This window comes from Sinocyclocheilus rhinocerous, unplaced genomic scaffold (assembly GCF_001515625.1).
Source record: "Sinocyclocheilus rhinocerous isolate Xijiao unplaced genomic scaffold, SAMN03320098_v1.1 scaffold3398, whole genome shotgun sequence".
NCBI classification, from domain to species: Eukaryota; Metazoa; Chordata; class Actinopteri; order Cypriniformes; family Cyprinidae; genus Sinocyclocheilus; species Sinocyclocheilus rhinocerous.
Genome location: NW_015639538.1, coordinates 17201 through 27868, shown reverse-complemented (window position 1 = coordinate 27868; position 10668 = coordinate 17201). Strand labels below are relative to the sequence as shown.

At 39.0% G+C, this 10668-nt stretch overlaps 1 protein-coding gene across 2 annotated transcripts in view; it reads left to right on the top strand.

The window, feature by feature from the left end:
- gtf2a1l (general transcription factor IIA, 1-like) overlaps window positions 1–10405 on the top strand; it is a 26338-nt gene extending 15933 nt beyond the window's left edge. Inside the window, exons 8-9 of one of the 2 annotated variants that reach the window (XM_016567231.1) lie at window positions 7581–7670; window positions 10134–10404. In XM_016567231.1, the coding sequence (XP_016422717.1) occupies window positions 7581–7670; window positions 10134–10241 (198 nt within the window). In that variant the 3' untranslated portion in view covers window positions 10242–10404. Of the gene's footprint in view, window positions 1–7580; window positions 7671–10133 lie in introns of both variants that reach the window. The other variant, XM_016567232.1, reaches the window with a different exon arrangement.
- The last annotated feature ends 263 nt before the right edge of the window (window positions 10406–10668 follow it).

Below are 10668 nucleotides of genomic sequence, written 5' to 3'. Positions count from 1 at the left end.
ATGCTTGTAATGATTTCTGCTTCTTGCTCTGATAGTTTTAAATACTTTCACACTGCCAACATGTTTGCTGCATTAGTGTGTGCCTCTATTTGATCGCGTTAGTCATTGTTCGGTACATATTATTTGGCCTTTTCGCTTATTCGGCCGTACACCAAAATATATTTTTTTGCTGTTTTTGGCCGAATAATTTCGGTTGCCGAACATTCGGTGCATCCCTTCTGATTGACATAGCTTGTATCACAGTATAGAATTGTATAAAAAATATTTTTCTGTCTCACTATGATAAGAAGCAACATGGAACCACAGAAGCTAACTGTTTCAAACACGACTGATGTTATATAGTGATTTTGGAGCAAAACATGATATTAGTCTCATAAATTGTCATGTTTGACGCTATGTTAAGCAAACATACTAGCTATCCCTGTTGCCAGGAGCAACTGTTTTATAACTAATTTTGAAAAGTACATTCACGTATAAGATTGTGGTTGTTTTTAAGAAGGGCAAAAGCAAAGAAGGCTAAGTGAGGGTTTAAAAGAAAATAAAGGGTTTAAAATGGTGTGAATGGAAAGGTGCCAGTGAAAAAAATAATGTGGGGTTATGGGTAAGGTTGGGCATCGTTTGAATTTTGATTCCGATTCTTGTCAATTCCTAATTTCGATTCCAATAAGAAAAAATAAATAAATAATAATAAATAAATAAAATAAAAAATCTTAGATATCATTCACATTTATTCTAACTCTTATTGCAAAATATTTCATAGCTGAATACTATGAATGAAAATCAACAGGCTAAAGAACACTTGCAAAAGGATGTGTGCAGCAGAGAAAACAGCCTGTGAGTCTTCTTGACTTTGCTTCTTTACTTCTTGACTTGAATGGTTTAAAATCACATTGAAAGTGTAGTTTGTTATAATAACAAACTTTTTCAAACAAACAAAATTTCATTCTCGTGAATGTGCACGTGCCTCCGGACGCGTTCGTGAGCGCTGCGATGCAAAAGCTGGCCGAACAAATAACTGAAATGGAACAACGGTACCTGGACTACAACGCGCTTCATCTGCCGGGCTACCAGCTGTTCAGAGCGGATCGCATTGCGGAGTTAACTGGAAAAACGAGAGGTGGTGGACTATGTTTTTACATGGACTCTCTTTTAATTATTCTTGGAGATTTTAACAAAGCAAATCTCTCCCATGAATTGCCAAAATACAGACAGCACGTTACATGTCCCACCAGAGACCGTAATATATTGGATCACTGTTACACAACAATAAAGGATGCATATCACTCTGTTCCACGAGCAGCTTTAGGGCTCTCTGATCACTGTTTAGTTCATCTAATACCGACCTACAGGCAGAAACTGAAATCAGCTAAACCTGTACCTGTGCTTAAGGTCTGTGTAGAGGATGTGAACCGGGTCTTCAGGAAGCAGAAATCTAGAAAAGCTTCAGGCCCAGATGGTGTTTCACCTGCCTGTTTAAAAGTCTGTGCTGACCAACTGGCCCCCATCTTCACACATATCTTCAACAGATCTCTGGAGCTATGTGAAGTTCCCTGCTGCTTTAAATGCTCCACCATCATTCTGGTCCTCAAAAAGCCCAAAATCACTGGACTTAACGACTACAGACCTGTCCTTCTCACGTCTGTGGTCATGAAGTCACTTGAGAGACTGGTCTTGGCCTACCTGAAGGACATCACTGGACCCTTGCTGGATCCTCTTCAGTTTGCCTACAGAGCAAACAGGTCTGTGGATGATGCAGTCAACATGGGACTGCATTACATCCTGCAACACCTCGACAGACCTGGGAATTACGCAAGGATCCTATTTGTGGACTTCAGTTCGGCCTTCAATACCATCATGCCTGACCTTCTCTCAGACAAACTCACACAGCTCTCCGTGCCCACCTCCATCTGTCAGTGGATCACCAGCTTCCTGACAGACAGGCAGCAGCTAGTGAGGATGGGCAAACTCACATCCAGGACTATCACCATCAGCACTGGAGCCCCTCAGGGTTCTGTTCTCTCCCCACTGCTCTTCTCCCTCTATACGAATGACTCCTCTGTCAAGCTCCTGAAGTTTGCAGACGACACTACAGTCATCGGCCTCATCAAGGATGGAGACGAGTCTGCTTACAGACAGGAGGTTAAAGAGCTGGCTGTCTGGTGCAGTCTTAACAACCTGGAGCTAAACACTCTCAAAACTGTGAAGATGATCGTGGACTTCAGGAGAAAACCCCCTGCACTCCCCCCACTCACCATCATGAACAGCACTGTAACGACAGTGGAGTCATTCAGATTCCTGGGCACCACCATCTCTCAGGACCTGAAATGGTACACTCGCATAGACTCCATTGCTAAAAAGGCCCAGCAGAGGCTGTATTTCCTTTGCCAGCTGAGGAAGCTCAACCTGCCACAGGAGCTGCTGAAACAGTTCTACTCTGCCATCATTGAGTCTGTCATGTGTTCATCTATAACTGTTTGGTTTGGTTCAGCTACCAAATCAGACATCAAGAGACTACAACGGACAGTCAGGACTGCTGAGAGGATTATTGGTGTCCCTCTGCCCAGCCTCCAAGATCTTTACATCTCCAGAGTGAGGAAAAGGGCTAAAAAAATCACCTGCCAGCTGAGGAAGTTCAACCTGCCACAGGAGCTGCTGAAACAGTTCTACTCGGCCATCATTGAGTCTGTCATGTGTTCATCCATAACTGTCTGGTTTGGTTCAGCTACCAAATCAGACATCAAGAGACTACAACGGACAATCAGGACTGCTGAGAGGATTCTTGGTGCCCCTCTACACAACCTCCAAGTACTTTACATCTCCAGAGTGAGGAAAAGGGCTAAGAAAATAACTCTGGACCCCTCACACCCAGCCCACTCTCTCTTTGAACTGTTGCCCTCTGGCCAGCGCTACAGAGCACTGTGCACCAGAACAGCCAGACACAAGAACCGCTTTTCCCTCAGGCCATATCGCACCTGAACAACACGTAACACACCTCAGTACTGCACATCTGTAAATTACTCATTAAACCTTCATCTGTAAATAGCACATATGCACATTCACAATTGTGTCTATGGACATTTTTCCTTTTTCTGTATATTTTTATTACTATTGTTATTGATAATTTATTGTCTATTCTCTCATTTTATGTATGTCTGCACTTTGTTTGTATTTTCTGTACTCCTAACACCGACAAATTCCTTGTGTGTGTGTGTGAACACATTTGGCAATAAAGATCTTTCTGATTCTAACAAAGGTGGACTCCAGGCACATTTTCGGTAGGACAAAAAAAAAGAGCATTTTATTTAACATGTTAACCCATTCCTAGGCTTGGGAATCCAAAATCTATTCCAATTCTGGAATAGAATGCTTAAGATCAGAAATCACCTACTTGTTATAAAATTAAAATTGATTCCCTTTTATCGATTCCTTTGTGTGCATTTTAATATGACTTTAAACCATTCAAGCAGGGGACGACTGGCACGCTGTTTTCTGTCCTGCACACATAGGGGCGTAGCCATCATTTCAGAAATGAGGGGGACAGAAATGTAAAAAAAAAAAGCACTTGACTTTTGTCTAATTGAAAGGCTTTGCTTTTTCTTATGTCTTTTAATTGGCTAAGAAATCAAACAGGCCTACACTGTTGGATGATAACCAATAATTTGTATTCTATATATTTTTTTTCCCCCTGTATTTTCCTAATGACTATTTTAGGATTGGTTTATACAAACACATAAGGCAGAATAGTTTTTATACTGTAATAAATGTTATGTCAATTAGCACTGCATTATTCATATACTATATTTATTACCTCGAAATGACCTGAAATTACCTTTTTTAGCTACAGCGGGATGCCTTTGTCCATATTAGGGATTTCCTGCAGCTACAGCAATAGCGGGATGCCTTTGTCCATATTAGGGATTTCCTGCACTTCATAAGTTACTATACAGTATATTACTTCTACTAGGCCGTTTTAGGCTTTCTGCGTGACAGCGCCCTCCGGCTTCGAGTATGAATGAAACATACACTGCTTGAGAGTGCTTAGCACTCTGTAATGTTCACATCGTCTTGTTTTGGATATGAATAAATCGTCCAGTCATACATAGATTATCTTTTTTCTTCACCCATGTGCGCACACATCCAAAGCACGCACACAGAAAAAGTGATTTTAAATGCATCTGATTGACAGATAAATCGTGGTTGATCTATCAGCCAGATGCACGTTAAAATGCATGCACTCTTATTTCAATGTTGTTGTTAATGTTGAGGTTATTTTAGCTTCGTACATTTAGTTTAACCGCACTGTTAAAAAGGGCGATTTTTACCATTCAAGTGAACTGTGTGCATGTATTTTAGACACTTACATTGTTCTTGCTCCATCCATGCAATAACTGTCCTTCTATCAACCGAGTTTTCTATTTACTTATACTGCTGTGTGCTCTGGTAATATCAACGGTATGACACATTTCAGGAGCTGACAAAATCACGATTTAAAATCAGAGCATAGCTCACATTCAGTAAAATATTGAAGCTCTAACGATGCTGATTCAAAACGCCAATGCCGGTGATTGACAGTCAAAGCAAAACGCGGTTTGAACGCCCTGCCCCCGCAGCTGAACTAGAAGTTTTAATTGGTTTTGCACCCTAGTCAGACCTGCGCAGGGCTCCACCCCAGGAGTTTAAAAAGTGCCCGTCAAACGCCGGCTTGCTCTGTTTCTCCATCGGCGGCGCTTTTGTCTATCTTTTCGTGAAAAATAAATGTAGCGGAGTTGAATACTTTAGTTTTATTCTACTCAAGTAAAAGTACCACAATTTAATTATACTCACAAGTAGAAAAAATTAAAAAATGTACTCAAGTACTGTAACGAAAGTATTTGTAATTAGTTACTTTCCACCTCTGACTGTATTTATATGAATAGCTGCCAGGATGGATATTTTGACATGTTTGTGTGTGTGTATGAGCCATGAGAGAGCTGAGCTGTATGTGCTCATCCTTTGTGAGAGTGAACACGGAAACTGCACAAACACTGAACTGAGCTTATTGCACTTGATCAATTTAAAATAGCTTTGTTTTAAATCTCAAGGCTTAAAAACATGCAAATGGTAAACATTTCTGAGGATGCAGCACTATAATATCACAGGAGATTACCTGTGATTGAGACAGTCCAAAATCTCTACTGGTTGACACATTTCTACTGGTTCATCACGTCAGCCAGTACATCACCCAGCCCTAGTGCCCACAACAGACAGCAGTTTAACATTTTTGCTTAGAATTATTTGTCCTACAATGTTGGTTGATCAGACTCAAATCTTGGTGACTGGAGCGGATGTTGAACCACAGAATGAAGAGTTTCAGAGGATTCAGAGTGCTGATATTATACACACACTGGAAATATGCTGTTATGGCTAGTACTGTTAAAGGGGTCCTATTATGCTCTTTTACAAAGTCTTGATTTTGTTTTGGGGGTGTACTAGAACATGCGCTCATGCCTGGTGGTTCGAAAATTGCATTATTTTTCACATAATTTACGTTATTACAATACCTTTCTCCCCAGCCTGACACAAATGGTTCGATTAGTTCCGGGTTTGATGAAGGCCCGCCTTCCGAAAAACTAAATGTGTTGTGATTGGTTAGCTGTCCCAGTGCGTTGTGATTGGCGAACAGCTTAGATGCTTAATGCCCCGCCCCTTGCCAAAGCAGCAAGTTATGTCTGCTCCGGTTTAGTTAAGGATGTATATATTGCCATATCAATTTGAGCTGGATTCAGACCCCGAGAATATTGAGCAAGAGGATCGCGCAGAACTTTTGCACGCACTGATATAGAGTGGTAACGTTATTGTTTTTTTTGGGGGCTAAATCACGTTTTAGATACGATGTCAACAACCGCTTAAATAACGGCATTTACTATGTACAGATAATGCAACGGTAATATGTATGTTTGTGTTTATTGTTCTTTAATTCTAACATTATAACATGAATTGCAGTGAAACTGTTATACAGTTGAATTTATTTATACCATAGTCCAGTGTTTCCCACAGACTTGCACTCTATTTGTGGCGGCATATATATGCAAACTCATTATCTGCCAGCAGGAGGCGCTGTTGGAGTGGTAGAGATCGAGGTTTCCCCGGTAACGGCTGTACACAAAGCAGCGCTCCGCTCAAAAAAACACTGCTTTATCAGACATTACATGCAAGATTAAACGAAAATGACATCCAAAATTTCCTTCAGAAATACAGTGATATAAAAACACCCGCACCGGGTTTCAATTTTGAAACGTGCAGTGCTCATGTTTATTCAACGAAGTCAAAGCCTTTTGGAAAATCTATTTGTGGCGGTCAGTTTTCATATTGCAGCGGACGCCACAAATAAATCAATGTATGAGAAACACTGTAGTGTCATAATTGAAGTGTAAATTCTGCAGATTACATAATTGTCCAGTATTGTACTGTCAGCAATTTATAAAACGTTTTCATAATTGTAACATTCATATTTACACAAATAATTATTCAGGTGCATGTGTAATAACTTGCGAAAACTTGACGCTACAGCAGCACTTCTTCATCGTCGTCTTGTCTGATGCACTCAACCCACGACCTCGCCCCTCCCCACCCCCCAACCATTCAAATTTCCGTAGGCGGGATTTATTTTAATTATATTCTAATGGGCCGTTTTGTGACATCACAAACCCAGAAAACAACGCTGTAGTCCAAACGAGCCGTTCGCTGTAGTTCTTGAAAAGGGATTTTTTAAAAACGAAATATCTCCCTTTGGAGTGGACTTTGAGATTTGGAACTTTGTAGACCTTAAAAAAGCAGGATCTATGCCCAAACATACACACTACACACTGACTAAAATTCAAAAAGTGAAAAAGCATAATAGGACCCCTTTAAATCGATCCTATTATGCTTTTATAATTTATTAAACCATGCAGAAACCTTTCTGTTGAGAGATGTAAAACCATTTTACAGTAGTTTATTGTGCCTGCAGAGTATATTTTAAATAAAGTTAAATCATTGAGTAGTTTATACCTTTTATATATTTCAGAAATATGAACATGTCTGCATTTGTGCATTAGTGTTTCTTTGTGTACTGCATTATGATGGGTACAAATATACATTGAAACTTGCCGAAGATGTGGACTGGTCAGTTGTATGCTGTTCAACATGCAGGATCACAGACAACAAACAGCATTAACTCGAGCGAATCAAAAGTAATAATCACACACAGGCTTTATTTGAATTTTTTTCAGCATACTAAAAATACATACTAGTTAAATATTGTTACAAGTTACATAAAAGAACCATGAAATCGTCTTTTTTTTTTTTTTTTTACTAGTTTATTGTTTTTTCAATGTATGCTTCAGACACGGGTCACGACGAGGCGTTCCCCATAGCGACCCCTAGAGGACGCAGTTCGAAGTTCCCATGAAAGGGAACCACTTTATAAGATCCCGGCCTCAGTAGTTATTCCAGAAATGGGGCTGGATCATGATTTTCACCCCGCTGTCGGCGAGTCTGGCACTGTTTCAGTCACCTGCTCGTGAAAATCTGATGCAGTTTAATGAATGCGTCTGTTTCAGGATCCGCTGAACTCTGGAGATGACGTGAGCGAACAGGACATCCCAGAGATCTTTGACACGGAGAACGTCATTGTGTGCCAGTATGACAAGGTAAAGGAAAGAGAAGAGGCTTCTGAATGAGGTGAAAGAGATCAGCCTGTAGAATATACTGGATAAAGATTAAACCACCCTGAAATTTTCGCACGTTAAAAAAATACGACCTCACCTTGTGTCAATCAGGTTTACACACTGCCTCCAAAACTTTCATCCGTCATTAAAAAATTCGGATTAGGTTCGATTTTTCTGCGTTTTTCGCATCCGTAGTGAGCATTTTGAGAGGTGTTTTGACAATTCAGAGCCACTGTACAAACAAACGCCAAAATCCACTTCGTCTCGCAGCACAAAGCACTGTAAAGATCCTTGCACACTGAGTTCACAGAAATTGGTGGTCGTCTTTTTAATATGTGGTTCCAGTATGCTAGCAATGCATTAACGTTTACTGACATCCTGAAGTAAACTTCGAATCGCCCGTGATAATCCCATGATAATCCCACAGAACTCTCCTTCCTCTCTATATATCAGGATTAGATGGACCCAATATTTCCTTTCTTTTTCTCTTTTTAAGAAGAGAGAGGACAACAAAATCATTCTCACTGTTTGATGACTCCATTTTGTATTGTTTTGTGAAATCTTTTCGCAAGGGATTAATTCGCTTAATTCGATTAATTAAGGTTTCTGTGCGTGTCTGATTTTTAGGATGACGAATACGAAAAAACGCACACAAAAATTTCGGACTCTGTGTGCAAGGACTTTGCTCTTATGGGTTCATATATTGGCTGATGGAGACACAGCGTCACATTGAGAAACTGACACGTTTATGGGGCTGGGATGAATGAGGCAAATGATTTGATGAATCTTTCTCATGAGAGCATCCTCACATCTGTTGGCATTACTGTTGACGAGGTTTGACTGCAGTTAAACAGATGAAGACTAATAAAGCAGCAGCCACTGATGGTGTTCCACATGAAAATGTGGAATTGTCTTATTCCAGTTACTAAAAAAAACCTGATGTTAGTATTAGTCTTAATAATCATAGACCTGTAGCCTTGACATCACACATGCTGAGGTGTTTTAAAGGATAATAGTTGGTCATCTCACAGGGTCTTTTCCGTCTTACAGTTGGCCTACATCTTACTCACAGCCATCTGGAGACAACAGCAAGTTCTGTCACAAATAGGTTTTTTGATTTTGATTGCATTTTTGTGTGGAGTTTTTCAGAAGATACTAAGAGCATTGGATTCTGTTTATAGTTTTTCTAAATGTGTCTTTGTTAAATATTCAATGAATGGTTTGGGGAAAAAGGCCAGCTGAATCCATTATACTAGTTACCAACTAGTTTGGTAACTAGTAGTTACCAAATATTAGTGGATGAAGACATTTAATATGTGTTGATCAGCAAATAGGTTGACATTTTATTGCCAAAACATACTAATATTTTAACATATAATCATTTTAAACTAATATTTTAAAATACTGAAGTTTAATGTTTCGGAGTGTCTATTTACACTGAGTGCAAACTAGGGCCGTCAAAATGACTGAAAAACTAAATTCGAATTTTCTATTTAAATATGATCAAAATTCGAATTATATACGAATTTAAAAACATCTTCTCCACACTGATGCTCTCGTTTTTCGCTATATATTGAATGAACAACGTAGCAGCGCCGCATCTAGTGGGTTCAACTGGATAGGCTAACAAAAGCATTCAAATGCAATCAATGACACATACATCGTCATCGCATCTTGTGCGCCACTGATAAGCTGCCTGACAGCTGACGCAGACCTTAAATTCGAATGCAAAATTTTTGCATTCGAATGTGGATTTTTTTTTTGTTTGTTTGTTTAATTCGACGAATATTCGAAATTTTATTTTTTTAATAGCCCTAGTGCAAACAGCCCGCTATCTACACTAACACTCTGCTCATCAATGTGTGATTGGGGTAGTCAACACTATAAAAGACGTTCGTCAAACATCAGTTCTCAGTATGTTATTGTTGTATACTGTTTTATGATGTACTACAATATTGAGGAGCAGATAATTGCCACTATTTGCAATAATTAGTATAAATAGAAAAAAATCCTGTTATTTTAACAGTTTAAATAAAATCTATAGTTATTTGCACTGTGTAAATAGCATATCGTTTAAAAAATACTGCTGTTTTCACTTAGTGCAAACAGCCGCAGACGTAAATCTAGTGTACGATTCTGACCGTGAGTAGAAGCTGCTATACTTTATCTGAACCCACATGACTGAGAAATGCTAAAGGCAATGTATCATTTTCATTATCTGTGAATGTTGACGTCAGCAGATGAAGACTAGATCGACTACACAAACACCTGCTGTGTTACCAGAATAACTGCATGTGTAAATGTACTAAATCTCTATAAGTTTGTATTTTAGTCATATACCTTTAGCACAAATCTCCCTGACAAAACACTTTTAAGAGTTACAGTTCATTAAAACAGCACTAGTTTCGATAATATTTTAAATGTTTTTTTTTGTTTGTTTTACAGATTCACCGTAGCAAAAACCGCTGGAAGTTTTACTTGAAAGATGGAGTCATGAGTTATGGAGGGAAAGACTATGTTTTCTCTAAGGCTGTGGGGGAGGCAGAGTGGTGAAGAGGAAATATCAATGACACAATTACTGCTTTACAAGTATTTGTTATCTAATCTTGCATACTAATTATAATTTACATCATCTTATGATTGCATTTTTTTTTCTTATGAGATTGTGACTGTATTCTGATACAGAAAAAAATGTTGGTGCTTTTTGAGTTAAAGATATTTTGATAGAATAAAGATAAAAGAGAAGATGTAGTTTTTCATTATATAAGATTCCTTGTGTTTTTTGGTTAATCTTGAAACTGGACTTTTTTGTTTTTTCTAAAACAAACATTAAAATGCTGATTTCAGACCAGTCTGCCATTTGCTGCTTGTCTTAAAAAAATGGGTAAGAAACATGACCTTCTGAGAGAAATGCTGTTTAGTTGTTTTCCTCCAGCTCTATATTGGAGCTCCTGGCGGACTCCTTGAGGACAGTGGTGTG